Genomic DNA, 23449 nt, shown 5'->3' with positions numbered 1-23449 from the left:
AAACAAACTATACATTACCTTGCTAGGATTAAGGCATATGAGAGCATGGTGAAATTGAGTTTCTTGTAATGGAAATATTTTCAATACTCAAAAGTTTGTAGGCCTCAGCTTCAATGTGACTATTACATAGTTTTGGTACTAAGGTGCTAGGTGTTTTTATGTTGAAGTAATAGATTGCATTGATGCAACTTTACAGCACTTCTTGCTTCAAGATTCCTTGATATGCAAAGTAATCATTTTTTCATATAGCAGGTACTGAGTAGTTAGACCATTTTCTAAGCATGGAGAATATATTGAATTCAGAAGGGTGTTAGTACCAAATACTGAAATGGTAAATGTACCTTCAAGTGGCAAAAATTTACTACTAATAAAATGGCTGTGCTAGAAAGGAACTTAACATTTGAGTTAAATATTTCAGCTTAGCTATTGACTTTTTGAACTAAACATTTTCCAATACTACCCTTTAAATGTAATCTTCTTTAATTTTAGCAAGATGAGTATCATATGGTTCATCTAGTGTGTACTTCTCGGACTCCTCCCAGTTCTCCAAAATCCAGCACCACTAGAGAAAGTCATGAAGCATTGGCATCCAGCAGCAATTCTGTGAGTTGTTTTGGGAGGAGTAAATGTTGAAATTTTCTGATTATCCTTTTAAGTGAAAAACAGAACGATTGGAGCTTATGCATTGTGAGACTGTGTTTTGAACAGCTTGAGTTAGGCATCTAAACTTTGTTTTTAGAGATCCAGTGTAGAGTATTACTCCTTGAAGCTTGTTCTCCATGAGTTATAATTTGTGTATAGACTGAAGATCCAATCTTCAAGGTTTTAATTACTAAAATACTCAGAAAACAGAGTGATGATATGGTTATATAATTTAAAATGTAAGACCAGTACAGTTTCAATAATACTAAAGGTACTTGATACACTGTATTATATTCAAGGTTCATTAAATTATTTAAATTTTAAGTATGCTAAATCATCTTCAAGTAGATTGCTCAAGAATTTTGTTTTTTAAAATGACTGGATTTGGGCATGCATTTCAATGTCAGGAAAAAAAATTTCTTATTCAATTCTTTCAGACTTGGGTATTCATTTTTCCCTTCTTATTTTTCATCTGACTAAAATTGTTTTGGAATTTTTTTTAATAGTTGAACTTTTCAACCTAGTCATACTCCACCAGTTGAAAGACAAATCCTTTATGTTAAATTATTTTTGGTTTCCCATTATTTTATATGACACCTTTGATGATGAGAGAAAATGATTGGATGAGTGGAAGTTTGCTTTAAATTTCATGGGCAGGGAACTTACATACTCTGCCAAGTATACTTTCCTTCTTGTGAAGAGTTTAGCCAAAACTTTAAGGAAGGGATGGATCGCAGAGGTGGTAACTAGTTGGAGGATCTTTCAGTAATTACTAGTTAACTGCCTCTTTAAAAGCATGGCCTTAGTGGTAAGTATTTTCTAGTACTAGCTGTGGGAATTTAGCTTACATTCAACTGAGATATGGTTTGTCAATAAAGGCCAAGGGGTCTTCATATGTTTCCTACCTTTCATGAGAAGGGACAAAACATTGGCATTGGCACAGAGTCTTTGGACGCAGTTGTGTTACTTCAGTTTTTGTTCAGAAAGACCCCTTTCAACTTGTCATGTGGTTCCTCAGCCATGATTTCATGTCATGAGTATGTATATCCAGTTTTTTCAAGGTGTGTTAGGAAAATCTGAGAAGTATCAAGGGAAACTTAAGTTGAATTCTCCTTTTTTTTATGGCTGAGAAATTTCAGTGGGATTTGAGAATGTCTTAAAAATCTAGTCATGAAAGAGTTAATAAGGTCAGAAATCACTAGTTCTAGCAAAATTAGGCTGTGCTGCCAAATGGCTATGCCTTTCTCCTATGATTTTTTTAAACTGAGTATCATATGATGCTGGTCCATTTAGTGAGCAATCTTGACAAAAAGGAAGCCTTACCAGTTTATGCCCCTAAGAATCACACTCTCTCGTAAGATATTTGACGCTGTTTTATGTGGAATAACCTCTTAAAGAAAGCTTTGTTAGTTTTGCAAAAAGACCAGTGTCCTTAGGACCTTTTACGTGGCAGGACTTAGAAAGGTAGACATATAAAAAGTCATTCAGTAGGAAGGCAGTACAGGTAAAATACAATTTTAATGAGCTTGGAAGGATGTTAAAATTATATTGTCTCCAGCTATTTAAAGTGGGAGAACTACAATTTATATCAAATGTAATTGTGTTTTACATTTACGTAAAACTTGTGACACACTTTTCAAAAGGTAAATTGGGGTCATCTTCAAGGGGTCATATTTTTTAAAGTTATTGAATTTCGGAGTTAATAACATCATCAGAACATGAGAATTTTAAAATCTTAATTGGTATCTTGTTCATTCTTTGAAAAAACGGGTTTGTTGATTTTCTGAACTCTTAATCTCATCAGAATTAAAATATCGACCTATTATGGGCCCATGATTCAAGTCAGTATATTTCTAAAATTCACTTTTTGCAGAGGTATTTCATCAATACATATTTAGCAATGTGTCTCGAATCTCATGATTGCAATGAATTAAATCTCCTTGGAAAAATAATTACATTTTTGTTGTAGAATTCAGATCAGTCAGGATCAACAACTCCATCATCCAGTCAAGAAACCTTGTCTTTATCTGCCAGTTCTTCCTCGGAAGGATTGAGGCAACGTACCCTTCCACAAGCACAAACCGACCCAGCACAGACTCATCAGTTCCCATATGTAATGCAAGGGTGAGTGAAATCGTAGCGGTGGGGCTCTTAAAAATCTGTTACTCCTGACTTTCTTGGTAGCCCCTTTGCAATAACCAAAGTACACTGGAAATTTATTCATAGTCTTCCTTAAACATTTTGAGAATTAGGGAGTTAAATAGAGTGGTGCTTTTGAAAGCTGGCAATACATCAGAATCATCTAGGGCAGTGCTTTTCAGACTTTTTTTTTTTTTTTTTAACGTTTATTTATTTTTGAGACAGAGAGAGACAGAGCATGAACAGGGGAGGGGCAGAGAGAGAGGGAGACACAGAATCTGAAACAGGCTCCAGGCTCCGAGCTGTCAGCACAGAGCCCGACGAGGGGCTCGGACTCATGGACTGTGAGATCATGACCTGAGCCGAAGTCGGACACTTAACCGACCAAGCCACCCAGGCGCCCCCAGACTTTAATGTTTGTGCTAATCACCTGGGGATCTTGTTAAGCTGCAGGTCTGATTCAGTAGGTCTGATGGGCCTGAGATTCTGTAGTTCCAACAAGCTCCCAGGTGATATTGATGCTTCTCATGCTTTGAATAGCAAGGATCTAGGTAACTAAAACAGTTTCTTAACTTCTTTTTTTTTTTTTTTTTAACCCAATGTCACTGTAGATCTACTCAAATTAGCCTTCTGGGAAGCAGATGGGTGAGTGAGGATGTTCTTGGAAGAGTAGAAGGCCCGGTAATCTGTTCTTAAAAAGTTCCACAGGTGTTTCTGATCAGCTAGGCTTGGTAACATCTGAGGGAGGGTAAAACTGTGATGTGTTAATAAAGACATACTAACCATTGTCTGTTATCTAGAGTCTTTGTTAGAGTTTATGCAAGAAGCTTGCTTATGGCTACCTTATATTTAGCAATTGTAGCAGGCCTCTTGGATTAGGCAGTTCTAGGGGGAAATGCAGCCAACAGCCACAGCACACCCTTCAGACAGCTCAGAGAGTAGGATCACGGAGAATGTGGTTTGGACCTGGCTTATATATGAAACCAGGGTACTTTACTGGGGTGCTCTTGAAGTAAAGGAAACGTGAGTAATAGGTTATTGAGATCGTTTTGTGTTGCATATCATGCTGTGGGATGCAGTGTGTGGCAGTGCTCCATATCCACGATTGTGAAGCTAGAAGACATAGGGAAATGGCTGGGACCTCAGAATGGTAGTATAAATGACATAACCAAGGAGTACTTTTTACTTAGAACTTTAGACTTAATTCCATTCTTTTTCTTTTATATTGAGTTATATTTGATGTAAAACATTATATGAACTTAAGGTGTATAGCAAAACTTAATTCTTAATGTTGACAATCAAAGCTGAGTATATAGGAAAATGTAAGAAACTCATTGTGTCACATTTCTTTTTTTAAAATATAATTTATTATCAAATTGGTTTCCATACAACACCCAGTGCTCATCCCAACGCATTGTGTCACATTTCTTGAATGTGAAGCTTTTTCTCTGAAAGTAAGTGTTTTTAGATAAGGCTAATCGTAGACTTTTATGAAGCACTGATGAAACTATTTTTGTTTTTAGAAAACGATTACTGCAAAACAAAACTTAGTTACTTGTAAAAAGCAATGTTCTCAGGGTTTACGTTATGGAATGGTAGCTTAGAATATTTTCTATCTTATGACAGTAATTCATTTCCTGTCTTTTTTTGCAGAGTAAAACAGTTTCAGTTCCTCTCAATTTATACAGTGATTTTACTTATTTTATTTGGTGGTATTGGTGGAAAGTGAGAGTATTATACATATAATAAATCTGGAAGAATAGATGATGACATGTTAATAATAGTTATCTCTGGATAATAAGATTTAAAATTTTTTTTTAATGTTTATTTTTGAGAGAGAGAGTCAGAGAGAGAGAGAGAGACAGAGACAGAGAGACAGGGCACGAGCTGAGGACGGGCAGAGAGAGAAGGAGACACAGAATCTGAAGCAAGCTCCAGGCTCTGAGCTGTCAGCACAGAGCCTGACATGGGGCTTGAACTCGTGAACCGTGAAATCATGACCTGAGCCGAAGTTGGACACTCAACCAGCTGAGCCACCCAGTCGCCCCTGGATAATAAGATTTTTAACTCTCATACTTATAGTGAATGTATTTTGTAATAAACAAAACAAAGCCTATAAGGTTGCAAGTCTTTAGAATAAAACCATAGATATTGTGGGAAAGGATTAATTTCTCTAAGCTAAGCTGTTGAGGAAATCAACGAGACAAAAGCGTTCAGCTCTTAGCAGTGTATTAAGCAGATTGGAAAAATCTGAAATAATTGTGCTCTTTTTTTTGCCAAATATAAGTATTAAAATGATGAACAATAAAACTTTAAAGATGTTACAGCTTTATTTAAGGAATCTATTACTAGATGAATAACATTTGGTTTTAAATCAGGAAAGCAATATAGTCTAGTGGCTCCAGATTCTGGAGCCAGCCTGCCTTGGTTTGAATGTATCTACTGACTAGCTTAGGCAAGTCTTTTCCCTACTTTGCTTCAGTTTGCTCACTATCTGGAGATAAGAGTACTTATCATACAGGATTTCTGTGTGGATTAAAAGAGTTCTTGTATGCGAAGTTTTTAGTGATGTGTTAGTAGTTACTTACAAATTCATTCATATTTACAAGTGAATGTTGTACAAACATTCAGCAAACAGATTTGAATGAATGAATGCCTGTGTTGGGTGCTGGAAAACAGACATATTTGAGAAGAGCACTTTGTGATATACAATGCAGTTTATTGAAAGTTTAGTAAATAGGTTGTTTAGTTTAATAACGAATATAATTTAACTTAATCTCATAGTTGTAATTTTTTACTAATGAAGACTTTAAATCTCTCTTTAAGTAGATTTTGTTTAACATAGACCTTAGCCTTAAATGTGCATGAGTAGTCAGTGATTTAGTGACCTTGATGAATTCACCAACAAAATAGAAGCTCTGCATTCCTTTTTCAAAATTCACTACAGCTTACATATAACTAGTCACATGTTTTTCACCACGTAGGTTAGTATTCTCAGTCTTCATTGAGCTTGTTAAAACTGCTAAATCCTGGTGTCTACTCCCTGAGATTTTGAATCACTAGGTTTGTGGTGGTACTCAGGAATTTGCCAACTTAACAAGACTTTGGGAACCTTGCTTTGAGAAATCCTAATACAGGTGATTATTCACCCATATCTAGCTCTTAAAGAAACATGAGAAGACCAGAGTGGTACATGTACATTATCGTATTGGCTGTCCATTTATAATGTCACATTTATCAATCCTGACTGTTTTGGACTCAGTCTGTTGTGCTGTCACATTCATTTACTTTAACTCCAAAAATTGCTGGTTGCGTTATAGAATACCCACTATTTGTACATCACTTTTTCCCCCTGAGATACTGTTAACAGCTTTGTTTTATAGTTAATAAAACTGAAAGCCTACTCATTGTACCTTTCTATATTGCTTGATTTTTTTTAAAGTAAAAATTGCTTTAGTTCACCACCCAGAAATAACTATTACTAACATTTTTGTAATATCCTTTTACTTTTCTAGGTAAACTTTAAAAAATTTTTGTTATTATTTAAAACAAATTTTTTTTTAATTTTTATTTACTTTTGAGAGAGACAGAAAGACAGAGCAAAGCTGGGGAGGGGCAGAGAGAGGGAGACACTGAATCTAAAGCAGGCTCCAGGCTCTGAGCTATCAGCACAGAGCCTGACATGGGGCTGGAACTCACAAACCATGAGATTGTGACCTGAGCTGAAGTCGGACGCTTAACCAACTGAGCCACCCAGGCGCCCCTCTAAGTAAACTTTGAAATAAAACATTATGCTATTTTACTTTGTAAACTTTTTTTAAAAACATAATTTAGCCTGGACGTATTTCCAGATCAAATATAAATCTACCACATTTAAAGTCTTGAGACATGTGGCATTCTGGATGAGTTCTTACATACACACTAATATTTTTTAGATTTTTGTTCAACATTCATTTAGGGTGATTGAGCTCTGGAGTAGACTTGGGGGTGGGAAAAAAGAGGGACGAGAAGGCTGTGCCCAAACGGGAAAATGAAAGCCCTGTAGCTAACCAGGAAGTTCAAAGACCAAATATTGTTATTTGAATGTGAACATGCATACTAGGCCCTTAATCCCCTTCCCACTACCCCAAGCAGTTTATCGAAATAGTCCTTCCACATATGTGTAGTTCTCCTGAGAGGAGATCCAAAAAGTACAAGTTTCTCCAGTTGTTTATATTCTAGTAATGCCTTAGTTTAACATCCTGGTTGCCACCCTGTGATCTTCCTCTGTAACCACGTCTTGTTTGAAACAGCCTTTGTTCAGCATTTTGCCAAATCATATTCTTATTATGCACCACCCAATTCAAAGCTCATTCTTTCCAGGGAGACTACTTTGATATACCCAGAACATTGTATCTTTCCAGCTTTATGTCTGCATATTTCAGCATTTGGTGTCCCATTTATTAAAAGAAAAAATCTATGATTTTTAATTTTTAATTATGTGGATGTGCCAGTTTGCCCACTCCTCTGTTGATGAAGAATGTCTTTAGTTGCTTTTACTGCAAAATAACCTCAAAACTCAGAGGCTTACAACAACATACTCATTTTTCTTATTCACGAGTCTTGTTAGTCACTTGGGACATCTCTGCCTCAGGCTGTAGGTTGAGTTCTGGTTTGTTTCATGTTTCTCATTCTCTGGACTAGAAACTCCCCAAGACATGTTCTTCTTATGACAAATGACGGGAATGCAAGAGGGGAAGCTAACCACTGAGCACATTTAAAACCTCAGCATGTGTCATGTTCACTAACATTTCATTAGCCAAAACGAATCACATGGCCCCTGCTCAGTAGCGTTGGGATTGGAGAGGTATTGCCAAGTTACCAATGCCGTGCTGGCAAGTGCTTAGTTACTGGCTTTTCCAGGGGGGATATTAAGCTAATTTGTAGCATTTGCTGATTTCTCTGGTCTTGAATACTTTCACTATGGCAGATTCAAGATACCAAGGGTTGGCTTACAAAATTCTTGAACTTGAACAATTAGCTTTGTGAGTCAGTATTAGCTGGCATGGACCAGCTTTGCCACCGTGTGTCAGACAGTGTGCATGTATAATCCTGTTATAGAAGAGTGAAGAATTGGGGCAATGTTCTTTTTTTTTTTTTTTTTTAATTTTTTTAATGTTTATTTGTTATTGAGAGACAGAGACAGAACATGAGTCGGGGAGGGGCAGAGAGAGGGGGAGACGCAGAATCTGAAGCAGGTTCCAGGCTCTGAGCTGTCAGCACAGAGTCCGACGCAGGGCTTAAACTCATAAACCGTGAGATCATGACCTGAGCCTAAGTCTAATGCTTAGCCTACTGAGCCACCAAGGCGCCCCAAATTGGGACAATATTCTATCAGAAATTTTTGGGTTAATTGCTTCCCACTAAACCTCACTATAATCAGTATTCTTAGATACTTACATATTATCAGTTTTTCTTTTAGGGTAAGTTGTGAAAAAGAGAATTCCTGGGTCAAAGTGTTCTTAAGACTTTTTGAGACTCTTAAAGACTATTGTAGAAGTGCAGTGAATTTGTACCAGTTTATTCTAATAACAGCTGTCCATTGCTTTACAAATATGTACTTGCCAGTCTGACAAATTGGGATGTTCCTGTTTTAAGACATGATAAAGAGACATTCTTTTTGTTTTGGTTTGTGAAATACTTGTTGGTGTGTTGTTATTTTTGAAAATTGATTTGTGACAGTTCTTCATGTAAAAGAATATTAATAATTCTTATGGAGCACTTGGTGCAAGCTGGGCATTGTATTAAGCACTTATACATGCTATAATTCAGTGCTAAACATTGAATTTTATATCAACTCTGTGGTCTAGGTACTATTTTCTCCCATTTTACAGGTGAGGAGAATGAGGCTTAAAAGATAGCTATGTAGCTTGCCTAAGTTCACAGAAGGGGTCAGCAGTGGAACTAGAATTCAAATCCATATCTGACCTGAAAGTCTGTATTCTTTTTTTTTAATATGAAATTTATTGTTAAATTGGTTTCCATACAACACCCAGTGCTCATCCCAAAATGTGCCCTCCTCAATACCCATCACCCACCCACCCCTCCCTCCCATCCCCCATCAACCCTCAGTTTGTTCTGTTTTTAAGAGTCTCTTATGGAAAGTCTGTGTTAACAGTCTTTTGGAAGTGACTCTCTGTTTTGTCTATCATTAGTTTTAGTATTTTTTCCTAGATTGCCATTTGTATTTTGACTTCATTTATAATGCCCCTCTCCTCTCCGCCCTCCCATGCAAAACCTTTTTCTAGTCAGATCTCCTGGTCAGATTTTAAGTATTGGTGACCGAGTAAGCAAATCTGTATGAGGATCTTGTAACTTTCTTCAGTATAAGTTTACTTTAGAATTTGCTGTATACTAGGCATTGAAGACAGGAAAATGAATTATGTACTTGCCCTCAATAGAAGTAGGTCAGATAGGCAAATAAATTACCATCTGCTGATGTGCTCTCATGGTCTTGAAGAAAGTTCTGCAGGAGCCTGGCTGAGGAAATGACGGTCTCTGAGTGAAAGAGTGGGGAGGGCTTCTTGGGGGTAATTGGAGCTGATTTTAGGGGAAGTTCAGCAGGTAGAACAAAGCAAGTGTGGGAAGTCTTGAAAAGGCATATTCTGGGAGCAAGGTGGATATTCCATGCAGTTGCTGCATCTTTGTGTGGAGTAGTAAGGGAAATGGGGCTGACTTAACAGGTTTTTTGGAAAGAATTTGTTCCTGATTATTGAAGTTTGCAGTTCCTTTTATCTTCTCTCCTTTGTCATTCTTAACTTTAAAAAACCGTACAGGGACGACTGGGTGGCTCAGTTGATGAAGCGTCTAACTTTGGCTCAGGTCATGATCTCATGGTTCATGAGTTTGAGCCTTGCGTTGGGCTCTGTGCTGACACCTCGGAGCCTGGAGCCTGCTTCAGATTCTTTCTCCCTCTCTCTCTGCTGCTCCCCCGCTCACGCTTTGTCTCTCTCTCTCTCTCAAAAATAAACATTAGAAAAATAAAATAAACACACTAATGAATGTCTTTTGGTATAGCTTTTCAAGTATGTATTTGTGAATGACAGTCTTTCAAGTTCTTTGTTTTCGTTGTCTTCTCTGTTGTGCTCCATTTCCATGTGTTTCTGTGAATTTCCCTGACCCCTTTGTTTCCTGTGTTTTTATCGAATAGTACTAGCTGGTATAGTCTGTCTGAAAAGGAAAAAAAAAAGCTACTAGAATTTGTGTTATCAAATGATTTCCTCCCACATGTGTATATCAGCAGTTTCCTCACTGACTTTGCCAAGGCCAGAGGGAGAGGCCAGGTTATCCATTTACTTTCCTTGAATAAAGAATATGACATTTTGTATGGAGACAGGCATACTTCAGATTCCAAATAGTTACATTTTCCCTGTGTTCCTGCTCTTTTATTTGGCTCTTTGCAAAAAAAGCAGTACTTAATTATTTTGAGTTATAAAAGTGTGTATATATATATATATATATATATATATATATATATTATATAAGTATAATATGTTATATTATAAAAGTATATATATATTAAATATTATATTATAAAAGCATATATATATTAAAGAGTTTGGGGAAAAAAACAAGGAGGGGGAAAAAGTATCCCTGTCTAATCATCTAAAGACAGCTATTTGTTAACATTTAATGTTTCCTTCTAGTATTCTTTTCTTTGCAAATGGTTTTCTTTAATATAGTTGTGATTTTTGCCTTGTTAACATTACATTTTCATTTAATGTTGAAAATTAAATGAAATTTATAAGTTTCTAGGTTAGTTGCTTATAAACAGTACTTTATTTCAGAGTTTTCTTGCTATTTATATGTTGTTGTTAGACACATATTTATTGTGCTAAATCCTGGACATATTATAAAGGGTAGAGCCTATTTCCTTTTCTTAGGAGCACAGAGTCTGGTCAGACAGACAGGAAAGTGAACAGGTAATTCATTTTTTAAGTTATTTTCTAAGAGGTGGTTCCTGTGAATGGTACCATTTTTAAAGTGAACGAAGTATGCAAAAGTTTCCTTCTTGTGTCTCCTATGACACAAGCTATCCATGATAAACTGTGTGTGTGTGTGCCTGTGTATATGTGGGTATATGTGTGTGCACACATGAGTGTGTGTATTTAACACAAATAGTAGCGTACATCCTATACTCGCCTACATTTTGTTTTTTTCACTAAGTATATTAACATCATTCCCTATTAATACACAAGACCTGTCCCATTCTTTATGAAGTACGCAATTTTCCATTATATAGATTACTATATGTTTTTGAGGAAGGTTTTTTTTAAACCTTCTAGTTTTCTTTTTTTTTTAAATGTTTATTTATTTATTTAGAAAGAGAGTACACGTGTGTATATGAGCTGGGAAGGGACAGAGAGAGAGGAGACAGAAAATCTCAAGTAGGCTCCACACTGTCAGGATGAAGCCTGATGCGGGGCTCAATTTCACGAACTGTGAGATTGTGACTAGAGCCAAAATCAAGAGTTGGACACTTAACTGACTGAGCCACCCAGGTGCCCCTAAATAGTTAATATTTTTAGTCACTGCTTTTTTAATTTTTAAAAATTTGATTATACTTTTTAAATATTCACAGAGAAAATATAATGAACCCCCATTTACCTAACACCCAGCTTCAACAACTGTTAACAACAGACCATACCATTCTTCATCTGTTTCCCCTTGTTCCTCCTTTGTTCTTGGGCTGGATTATTTCTAAAGCAAAACCTAGACATCTTATCATTTCATGTGTAAATACTGGGTATCTGTAACAGATAAGACAGATATAGACTATAAGAAAATCTTAATCAGAATATCATCAACTACCCAGTTCATGTTCAGTTTTCCTTGATTGTCTCAAATGTCTTACAGTTGTCTTGATTGAGTCAGTGTTCAGAGAAGTTGCCATATTGCATTTAGTTGATGTTTTTTAAAACTCTTCTAATCCTTAAATCCTTCCTGCCCCCACTTTTTTTTTTAAAGATTTTTATAATGTTTATTTTTTATTTTATAGCTAATAGTTGCTATGCTTTTCATAATATTACTAATATAAAATGTCATTTGGTTAGGGCAGAGATGTGAAAATTTTTTCTGTGTTTCGTATTTCTTTAAGTTAATTTTCAGAAGCAGAATTACTTGGGCATCTGGGTAAAAGTGAATATTTTTAAAGGTGTTTAATTTTGTAAAATTGTTTTTTAAAGTCTATTCCAGTTCATCCTGTTAGCAAAAGAGTTGGGTTTCACTTATACCCTTGAGAGCCAATACCAAATATTGGCAGACAAAAACAAAAGTCTTTATTTTAACTTGCCTTTATTTGATGTCCTAATGATTATTTCCAGTTTTATGAATTCTTTATATAGAAAATATATTAACTTATTTATTGAAAACATTTTTTTGTAAGCTCTCTTTAAATTTTATGTCATCAAATAATGTGGATTCCTTTTTTATGCTTTCTAATATTGCTTATAAGTTAGGAGAATCTTCTTCCCTCCAAAGGCTTGATAAATAATCAATTCCAGTTTCTTCTAGATTTTCTGTGGTTTAACTTTTAATACTTTTATTTTAGTTCATTTGAAACTTACTTGAGCATTTGGAATGAGAGGAAGCTTTAAACTCCTTTCTCTTCACCACTTATTTGGTAATCACTTTTCCCAACATGAAATAATTCTCTTATCATGTTGTTTAATGATGCATCCTCTGGAATATATTAAATTCTTATGTAATATGTTTAATTGATCTATAACTATATATTTTAATAATAACTTATTATTGAGTAAATATGAATTTAATAAGTAGCAATATTATAATAGTAATAATAAATTAATTATAATAGTATATTATAAATATAATAATAAATAATATTTAATAAAATAATTATAGTAATAATAAATTATTTAGTAATTTGGTGTCATGTAAATCCTTTATTTCTTGTTTTCTGGAGAGTACCAAATAAATACATAACATCTTGTCTGAGGATAATCAGCACAACTGAAAGTTGTAGTATGCCAGGTTGGGTCTGGAATGTGTCTTAGCAAGTATATAGTCCAGTAGTTTTTAACTTACTGGAGAGTAAGGGAGGAAGCATTTTGGAATCATCTAGGGGAGTTTAGTAGTTTTTGTTTGTTTGTTTTTGGCAACATATTTTTGATAATCACCATCTGTTCTCAACCACTGTAGGGTGAGGTAGAAAGCTATAATAACTTTTTTCCAAATGATTGTTAGTGGCTCTTTCTTCCCTTGATCTTTAAAACCAGTGACAAAGCCCAGACTTCTGTTTTACAATTGAAGTAATGGACTTGTGTGAGGTTCTGTTTCTTAGCTGTAGGGATTGGTAGAGCTGTACTTTCAGGGGGATGGGTTTTTTTCTTTTTTCTTAGTCGGGAAAACTAAGAACATTTAAAGTGTACACCTAGATATAGACTCCCCTTGTTGCTAAGACTTGATTTAGGTGCCTTTCAGATTTGCTTAGATGTATCAGCTTACTACTGATGGAGATATTAAGATCTTTATACAAGTATTTTATAATGCTTCTCTGTTCCAGTGGTATGGCTTTCTCTCCAGGTTTAATCAGTGATTGGTATCTTTGTAAAGGAATAGCTGAGTTAAATTTCTTTTCCTTTTCTTATATGGGACTTGTTTATCAAGAGCTGGGAGGAACTCTCATGGAGGCTTCTCTGCTTTTCCCTCTTAATTCAGTTTGTTGGAAAGCTTGGAAAGTAGGGGGAGCAGGGCTCTATTCAGGAAGTAGGAGGATTTTCTGAGGATAAGAGTGCTATATGGCTCCCACTACTGCTCCAAGGATGAGAAAAGTTCAGTTAATCTGTAGGGAGGTTGGTGGCTTACCTAGCACCAAGTTGCCTTAAGAACAGATAAGCCTCTCAAGTTCTTTTGAATTAGGTTTCTATAATCAGTTATTGCCAATTGTACATTAAGAGTCTTTTGAATATAATATTAAAAATTTATCAATTTGTTAATGATTTTTGTCTCACTCTGGTTAGCCCCTACTTATATCAGCTAAAGATAAGGTTCAAGTGACATGAAGAAAAGGAGAGTTAGAAAATTAGCAAATTCTGCATTTACTCCATATGCTTATCCCTGTGGTTGTCTTGATATATGTGAATTTCCACAAATATTTATGTATTTTGAAGTTGTATTCAGATTTAGGGGTAGGGAAGAGTAAAAATAAAAATAGCTAACATTTATTGAGTACAGACTAACAACCCTGTGAGGGAGATTCTGTTATTAGCTCCATTTTAGAGATAAGGAAACACACATAGAGAACTTAAATATGACTTCCACAAATTTTACCAAGTTAATAGGCACTTAACACACTTTTAGAATGTGTGTATAAGTATGTACTGCTAATCTTGGTTTTTTAACTTAAATTTTTTTTTTGTGGATTGTATAATGTTTATTTTTTATTTTATAGCTAACAGCTGCTATATTTTTAATAATATTACTAATATAAAATATCATTTGGGGAAAAATATCATTTGGGTAGGACCCCCATTCCTCAAAACATTTGGTCATGAAGTTTATTTTAGGGCTTTTGGTTCTTAAGGAGAATGTACTTAAGATATAGTGAAAGTATTTTTGTCCTTTTCTGCTGAAATGAGAAGATAGCAAATGTTTAGTCTTGTCACACATTTTGTGGATGATTTGCTTTATTTTCTTCTTAAAATTGGGCTGAAATGTTAGTCATTCTATATACTTGGAGTCAGGGTCATTTTATATAAGCAATTTTATGTAAGACATTAAATATGTCTTATTTGAACAATGTTGAAAATATTTTTCTTTTCAGTAAGATTTAATGTATTTTGTCAATGGGTGGCTTATACTTAAGAAATGAAAATTCAGAGATATGCCTTCAACTTTCAGAGCATAAAAAGACATTTCTTTATCTCTTTATTGCAGAAATGTGGACAACCAGCTTCCTGGGCAAGCTATTCCAGCTGGATTCCCAGTGTATCCTGCTTTCAGCCCGCTGCAGATGCTGTGGTGGCAACAGATGTATGCTCATCAGTATTATATGCAATAGTAAGTTAATTTGAGTTCAGTTTTTTTGCTCAGTGTGCCACTTGCTTTATTTCGTTTTTCATCCTAAGTAAGTTGATTTGGGATTTCATTTACTGATATATTTCACTGGTTTTTAAAAATTATTATGAGAATGAGTTTGCCAACATTTTAGCAGATACTTTCTTTTAAATTATTTGGCTAAAGAACACCCGAAAAACAAATAATCCAGTGAAGAAATGGGCAGAAGACATGAATAGACACTTCTCTAAAGAAGACATCCAGATGGCCAACAGGCACGTGAAAAGATGTTCAACTTCACTCCTCATCAGGGAAATACAAATCAAAACCACACTCAGATACCACCTCACGCCAGTCAGAGTGGCTAAAATGGACAAATCAGGACACTATAGATGCTGGCGAGGATGTGGAGAAACGGGAACCCTCTTGTACTGTTGGTGGGAATGCAAACTGGTGCAGCCACTCTGGAAAACAGTGTGGAGGTTCCTCAAAAAATTAAAAATAGACCTACCCTATGGCCCAGCAATAGCACTGCGAGGAATTTACCCAAGGGATATAGGAGTGCTGATGCATAGGGGCACTTGTACCCCAATGTTTATAGCAGCACTCTCAACAATAGCCAAATTATGGAAAGAGCCTAAATGTCCATCAACTGATGAATGGATCAAGAAGATGTGGTTTGGGGCGCCTGGGTGGCGCAGTCGGTTAAGCGTCCGACTTCAGCCAGGTCACGATCTCGCGGTCCGTGAGTTCGAGCCCCGCGTCGGGCTCTGGGCTGATGGCTCAGAGCCTGGAGCCTGTTTCCGATTCTGTGTCTCCCTCTCTCTCTGCCCCTCCCCCGTTCATACTCTGTCTCTCTCTGTCCCAAAAATAAATAAATGTTGAAAAAAAAAATTTAAAAAAAAAAAAAAAAAAAAAAGAAGATGTGGTTTATATATATACAATGGAATACTACTTGGCAATGAGAAAGCATGAAATCTGGCCTCTTGTAGCAACGTGGATGGAACTGGAGAGTGTTTTGCTAAGTGAAATAAGTCGTACAGAGAAAGACAGATACCATATGTTTTCACTCCTATGTGGATCCTGAGAAACTTAACAGAAGACCATGGGGGAGGGGAAGGAAAAAAAAAAAGGTTACAGAGGGAGGGAGCCAAAACATAAGAGACTCTTAAAAACTGAGAATAAACTGAGGGTTGATGGGGATGGGAGGGAGGGGAGGGTGGGTAATGGGCATTGAGGAGGGTACCTGTTGGGATGAGCACTGGGTGTTGTATGGAAACCAATTTGACAATAAATTACATACATACATACATACATACATACATACATACATACATAGGCTACAGAGAAAAGGGTTCACATCCAGTTCGCATTAGCTAAACCTGTTCTCTCCTTCTCCCTCTCTCCCCTACATTTATAGCAGTATTGAGATGCTTTCTTTAATATAACATTTTATTTAAGAGGAGAAAACTTAGGAAAGTTTTACTGGAAGGCAGCAAATCTACATGAAGAGATAGGAAGTTGAATGAAAAAGGGAATCATATGTCAGGGAGGTTCATGTTGATGTGGGGCTCAGTGGAGGCTTGTATGTTTCCAGACTGTTAGTACTTCAGTAAGTTTTTCTTCTGGTCAGCATAGATCTTACTTAGATCCGAGTACGGTTTCTCAGCCTTCATTCTTCTGGACTTCTGTGCATTCATTTAACATTTCTAGCTCCTCTTTGATGTTCTCCTCTCCTTGTTTCTGTGATTTTGTTATCCTCTTCATTCTTTTTGTCTTTCTGATCACTCATGTTGTTTCCTTGAGGGCCCATTTTTTCCCTTCTAAATGGTAACATTCCTTGTTCAGTTAGACAGATGTTTGTGTACTTGCCATGTACCTTAGGACACTCAGTCTCGTAAAGAAGACAGGATTCAGTCCTGGACCAGTCCTCTTGGATTTCTTTCATCTGTGGCCTTAGTTGTTAGCTCTCTGTGGATGACCCCTATTCTTTATCTCCTATGCTTCATCCTGGTTGCTGGAAGATTTCCATAGGGAAATTTGCCTTTCCTTTAAATTCAGGATATCTAAAATTTGACACCACCATCTTCTTTGTGTGTGTGTGTGTGTGTGTGTGTGTGTGTTCAATAAGGTTTATTGTTAGCTTTATTGCCTATAGTCTCTAAGATGCGACTTTATTGTGCCTTTGCAAACAGGATACATTTCTTAAAAAACGGATCAAAATTTCCCATACACATAGCTCTATATGATAGATTATAGTGCACCACTATTTTTCGTACATAATTATAGAAATACCATAGAATCCAAGAGTACAGCATAAGTGAAAGAAATACAATCCTTAGCCATCTGAGCAAGATGACTTGATGAGTCCTTTTAGTGTAAGTTTAGAAAACATGGAGGAGAGAAAAAAGATACATGCACTCTGCAGTCAGGAGCAAAATACATTAACTACCTGTTCCTTGCAAGGCACAGGTGGGGGTAATGGTGAGTTTCAGACACCACCATCCTCTTAAGTGTCTTCTCCTTCCTGACTTCTTTGTCAGTGACAGAGTCTCTTTTTATTCATCTCCAGGCTCTTAACCTTCATCAGCTTTGACTCTGCTTTCACTTATCCCTGAACCCAATAACTTACCAAGACGAGTTAACAATATGTTGTTTCTAACTTTGGTTCTTCCCCTATATCTTACTATCAATATTTTGCCTAGATATTTTCTCATTTTGGACCTACTTTACTGCAACTGTTCTCTCTCTTTTTAGACTCTCTACCATATTTCATCCCAGGCTAATGTACTTCACACAAAATTGAGCCAGTCATTCCCCATCCTCCCAAATGTCTGATGACTCCCTTACCTACAGTGTGAAGTCTGTATCCTTATCCTTACTCCAGACCTTACCCCATTAAGCTGATCTGCTTCATGGTCCTCATATCCTAATGTTCTCTTGCATAATCCCTTGGCTGCAGACAGGCTATTTGTACCTTACCTATTGCTGTGGTAATAGTTATCATTTGAGTGACTGCTTTGTGCTTAGTACTGTGCTAGATTCTAGATGCTTTCCACCCCTAGTCTCATTTATAACCTCCTGAGAACTGTGTAGGGTAAGTGGGGCTTATTGCAGCTTCTTAAATCATACAATCTTATGTACATTATTTACCTTCTGAGCCTTGGGTTCTCTCATTTAGTGAAGCAACTCACCTATGAATCAGAATATCTATGAAGTAGGGAGTGTTTTGGAAACTAAAAAGCCCTATACAGATACAAGGTATTAGCCTGTTAAATAGACTTTTGTAGCCAGGGAAACTTCTGTTTTATTTTATTTGCTATCTTGATTTTTAAACATTTTATCGTAGAAACATTTCAGCATGTGAGAGTATAGAATAGTAAAATGAATCCCTGTGCACTCACCACCCAGCTTCAATATTCATCAATTCTGTAACTTTTCCCTTCTGTGCTGGATAATTTAAAGCAAATCCCAGATACATTGTTATTGTACTTGAGCCTCTTATAGGAAAATTTATTCTTTCAAGCAATCAAATTATAAGCAAACTTCAGGACCACAGTTATTCATAGGTTTACAAATACCTATTCCAGTGGTTCCCAGATGGATTTCCCAAAAGTCAGGATTGGGGGTTGTTATCTGAGATCTAGTTAATATCTTAAAATACAAATTATTTATCACTGACAATGGACACACAGGGTAAATGATTAATGTACATTTTTAAACCTGTGTTTCAAAACATGGCTCTAAGGGAGAGGTGGTGGGTACAGTGGTAGTCATCCCATTTGGAAAAACAAAAGTGGCCGTTAGTGAACAGGTTTGGAAAAAGATTTGGTCATTACCTTAGAAAGTAATTTAATGAAAGAGAGAAAATACAGTGATGACCATGGCCTTCTCATCTCTTCCACCTCTCCCCTACCATCTTTGTGAGGCTAAGAGAATATCTTTTCCTGAACTATTCACTCCTACCATCACTCTTGGCTCTACTTTTCCACTGGGGTTTGTGCTTGCCTAAGAAATGTGGTACAGGAGTTGTGATACTTTGTGCTAGGTTTATGAAAAATAATGTATGGTTCCCCAAGGAAGTTTTACAAAATATAGTATGATAAAGTTTTCTTTTTCTTTTTAATACTTCTTTTGTTGAATATTTCAGTCAAGCTGCAGTTTCAGCTCAAGCTACATCAAATGCCAACCCAGCCCAGCCTGCTGCTTCACAGCCTCTAAATTTGGCACATGTTCCTGGAGAAGAACCTCCACCAGCTCCAAACCTAGTGGCCCAAGAAAATCGACCCATGAATGAGAATGTTCAAATGAATGCACAGGGAGGTCCAGTGCTAAATGAAGAAGACTTCAATCGAGACTGGCTGGACTGGATGTACACGTTCTCCCGAGCTGCAATTCTCCTTAGCATTGTATACTTCTATTCTTCTTTCAGTCGTTTTATCATGGTAATGGGAGCCATGCTGCTGGTTTATTTGTGAGTGGTGTTCATTACCTTTTTGCGGTTTCTTTTAATTACTTTCTAGAATAGCACAGAATTTGGCATATGGTGGTCTGTCCTGAATGTTGAGTGAAGGAATATGAGTTTTGGACTCCATATATCTAGCACCAAAATCAAAGCAGGTTATGTTGAGTAAGAATGTTTATCAGAACTGTGCAAGCAGATTTTTCCTTTACCATCTTTCATAAAAATTATTAATTCAGTTAGACATGCTCTGTTAATTATTTAGAGCTTGAAGGGTCTGAGGCATTATTGTATAAGGATGTTCTTTTTAATTATAGTTATCAGTAGTAAATCCTATAGGTATAGGCCAGACTTCTTTTTGTAAGTAGACTTTTTTTTCCTCCCTTTCCCCCAAGAGGCAAAGAAATGTGTAGTTGAATTTCATTTTGAAAAATATCAGAAAAGATGTTATGATTCCCAGTACATTGAGACATTAAGATAGGTAGGTTAGATATTAAGATATCTGGCATAGAGCCAGTTAAGCCCATGGTAGATTTTTAGACTTAAGTTGATTCTTGTTTTGCTGTCATTGCTTTGAGAGGGGTAGTCCTTGGCCTGAAGTAGGAGATTTGGTCTTTTCATTTATTATAGTTGAAATCATTTTTCTGTTGTAGGGCACTAATGTCTTATAGCATTGCAAATAAAAACAGTTGCGACTTATTTTCTTTTCTCTTTATTTTACTGAACAGACACCAAGCTGGATGGTTTCCTTTTAGGCAAGAAGGAGGTCAGCAACAGGCTCCCAACAATAATGCCGAAGTTAACAATGATGGGCAAAATGCCAACAACCTAGAACTTGAAGAAATGGTATGCTAACGAGGTTTTTGTATACTTCAAACATAGATATTTCCTCAGCAGAAGAGACCAACATGATTAAAGAATCTTGGGGTGTTCCACAAGTTTTTGTGGAATGGCACATGAAGAAAAGTTAACATAGAAATTGTGTGATTTTATCTGGGAGAACTTAGACTATAATACAGACTATAATACAGTCAGGAAGAACTAACATCATTCTTCCTAAATATAGCCTAGAAAGAAAATTATGCACATAGTGAGAATTTATTGTTTTACATTGGCAGTTACATTCATCTCAAAGTTCCTTTTGAACTTGAGCACTGAGGAATTTATCAGTTTTGGATTTAACAAAGATTTCTGACGGCCAGGTATATGCTACTTCCTTATGACATTGCTCCGGTTCCTTCTCTCTGTAGGGAAGAATTCTCTCTCTTTCTGTCATGAGTTAATGCTAGCTGTTCATATCCCTTAGGAGTATGTTTCTTGTTTTGTTTGAAAGGAGCGTCTTATGGATGATGGGCTTGAAGATGAGAGTGGAGAAGATGCAGGTGAAGATGCCAGTGCAATTCAAAGGCCTGGTTTAATGGCGTCAGCTTGGTCTTTTATCACCACCTTCTTTACTTCACTGATACCAGAGGGGCCTCCCCAGGTTGCCAATTAGACCTGAAAAACTGTGCCAGCTCCGAAGGAGGGTCTGACTTTAGGAAAGTGTTTTAAATAACAGTGCAATTTCAAAAAAATTTATTACTTTCTTTTCATCATCATGTACAGAGGTGTTTTTTTCTTTAAGCTTCTCATGCATATGAATATTTTAAGCACAAATGGACTACTAAATGTGTGATTTTTTTTTTCAAGATCCTAACAGAACATAGTATAACAATATTGGTCTTCCAGATTTTATTAATTTCAATTATGTATATTCTGTCAAGGCAGATCTATTTGTGTGTCTTATTTCTTTAAAGAGCTGCTTCACATATAAATGTCTATAGCTAATAGCCCAGCCCTTCAGTGTGTAATTTGAATAAATATATCTATTTTCTGTGAATTATCCTGAAAGTTTTAAACAGAATGACCTCATAGTTTTTAATAAAGAATATTATTTACCTAAAATGTGCTAGCAGCATCTTGCCCAGCCATAAAGCAATAAACTTCTCAATAATCTTAATTTTGACATTTGGATAAATAATGGAAACTTTCTATTTTAGGGGCATGTATCCCATCAATTGGAATTAGTACCTTAAAAAAAAAATGGCAGCTCTTCAATGGAATTAATAGTGATATAAATGTTTGATACGGGCAGTACTTTTATAAAATATGCTGGAAATTGCTCCCTGTAATTTTTTTAAATAAAAGGTCAATTATGGTAAACTGTCTTATGGGATATTTGTTCAGATTCTTTGATAATGTACCCATTACATGCCAAAATCTATATACATTTCAGTAGTTGTTGGGAAAAGTTGCTGAAGTCTTCAAGTTCATTTTCATCTCTTTATGTTCCAGATGGGTATCTCTTCATTCTCAGTCTGAAACCTTGCTGGTCTTTTTAAAAATCCCTGTGAAGGCCAATTCAGTATTTTATAAGAAGGGTGTAAGTTTCTCATAGGGTAGCTAATTAAAATTAACAAATGAGGATAGGAGAACTTACTATGCAAGAACTTTATCTGACATGAAATGTATTATAAAGTTGTATGAGGTACTGGTCTAGTAATATATGATTAGATAATACAACAAAATAGAAGAGTAAGAAAACATTCATGAATGCTTCTCTAAGTTGTTTACTTAAAGCGATAAAAGTGACATTTCAAGGGATAAATTGAAAAGTAAAGTAAAATTACAGATACACAACCTAACCTTATGCCTTAAAGAGCTGGAAAAAGAACAGCAAACAAGACCCCAAACCAGCAGAAGACAGGAAGTAATAAAGATTAGAGCAGAAATCAATGCTATCGAAACCAAACCAAACAAGACAGTAGAACAGATCAATGAAACCAGAAGCTGCTTCTTTGAAAGAATTAACAAAATTGATAAACCACTAGCCAGTTTGGTCAAAAAGAAAAAGGAAAGGACCCAAAGAAACAAAATCAAGAATGAAAGAGGACAGATCACAACCAATACAGCAGAAATAAAAACAATAATAAGAGAATATTATGAACAATTATATGCTAATAAAATGGGCAATCTGGAAGAAAGACAAATTCCTAGAAACATATACACTAGCAAAACTGAAACAGGAAGAAATAGAAAATTTGAGCAGACCCATAACCAGGTAAGGAAATCGAATTAGTAATCAAAAATCTCCCAAAAAACAAGAGTCCAGGGCCAGATGGCTTTCCAGGGGAATTCTACCAAACATTTAAGGAAGAGTTAACACCTATTCTCTTGAAACTGTTCCAAAAAATAGAAATGGAAGGAAAACTTCCAAACTCTATGAGGCCAGCATTACGTTGATTCCAAAACCAGAGAGAGACCTCACTAAAAAGAACTATAGACCAATTTCCCTGATGAACATGGATGCAAAAATCCTCAACAAGATATAAGCCAACCGGCTCCAACAATATATTAAAAAAATTATTCACCACGACCAAGTGGGATTTATACCTGGAATGCAGGGCTGGTTCAATAACTGCAAAACAACATGATTCATCAAATCAATAAAAGAAAGGACAAGAACCACATGATCCTTTCAATAGATGCAGAGAAAGCATTTGACAAAATACAGCATCCTTTCTTGATAAAAGCCCTCAAAAAAGTAGGGATAGAAGGATCATATCTCAAGATCAAAGAAGCCATATATGAGCGACCCAACGCTAATATCATCCTCAATGGGGAAAATCTGAGAGCTTTCCCCCTAAGGTCAGGAACAAGACAGGGATGTCTACTCTGGCCACTGTTATTCAACATAGTATTGGAAATCTTAGCCTCTGCAATCAGACAACGCAAAGAAATAAAAGGCATCCAAATTGGCCAGGAGGAGGTCAAACTTTCACTCTTCACAGATGACATGATACTCTCTATGGAAAACCCAAAAGATTCCACCAAAAAACTGCTAGAACTGGTTCATAAATTCAGCAAAATTGTAGGATATAAAATCAATGCACAGAAATCAGTTGCATTCCTATTCACCAACAATGAAGCAACAGAAAGAGAAATCAAGGAATCGATTCCATTTACAATTGCACCAAAAACCGTAAAATACCTAGGAATAAATCTAACCAAAGAGGTGAAAAATCTATACACTGAAAACTATAGAAAGCTTATGAAAGAAATTGAAGAAGACACCAAAAAATGGAAAAAGATTCCATGCTCCTGGATAGG

General features: G+C 36.0%; 1 protein-coding gene across 3 annotated transcripts in view; it reads left to right on the top strand.

Moving 5' to 3' along the window:
• Positions 1-21502, top strand: part of HERPUD2 (HERPUD family member 2) — a 36576-nt gene extending 15074 nt beyond the window's left edge. For all 3 annotated transcript variants that reach the window (XM_045495293.1, XM_045495294.1, XM_045495295.1), the window contains 6 exons: positions 490-603; positions 2612-2766; positions 14719-14841; positions 18989-19312; positions 20029-20146; positions 20634-21502. In XM_045495293.1, the coding sequence (XP_045351249.1) occupies positions 490-603; positions 2612-2766; positions 14719-14841; positions 18989-19312; positions 20029-20146; positions 20634-20795 (996 nt within the window). In that variant the 3' untranslated portion in view covers positions 20796-21502. The remainder of the gene's footprint in view (positions 1-489; positions 604-2611; positions 2767-14718; positions 14842-18988; positions 19313-20028; positions 20147-20633) is intronic.
• The last annotated feature ends 1947 nt before the right edge of the window (positions 21503-23449 follow it).

This window comes from Leopardus geoffroyi, chromosome A2 (assembly GCF_018350155.1).
Source record: "Leopardus geoffroyi isolate Oge1 chromosome A2, O.geoffroyi_Oge1_pat1.0, whole genome shotgun sequence".
NCBI classification, from domain to species: Eukaryota; Metazoa; Chordata; class Mammalia; order Carnivora; family Felidae; genus Leopardus; species Leopardus geoffroyi.
Note: the sequence above shows the minus strand (reverse complement) of the source record. Positions and strands in the feature narration are given on the sequence as shown.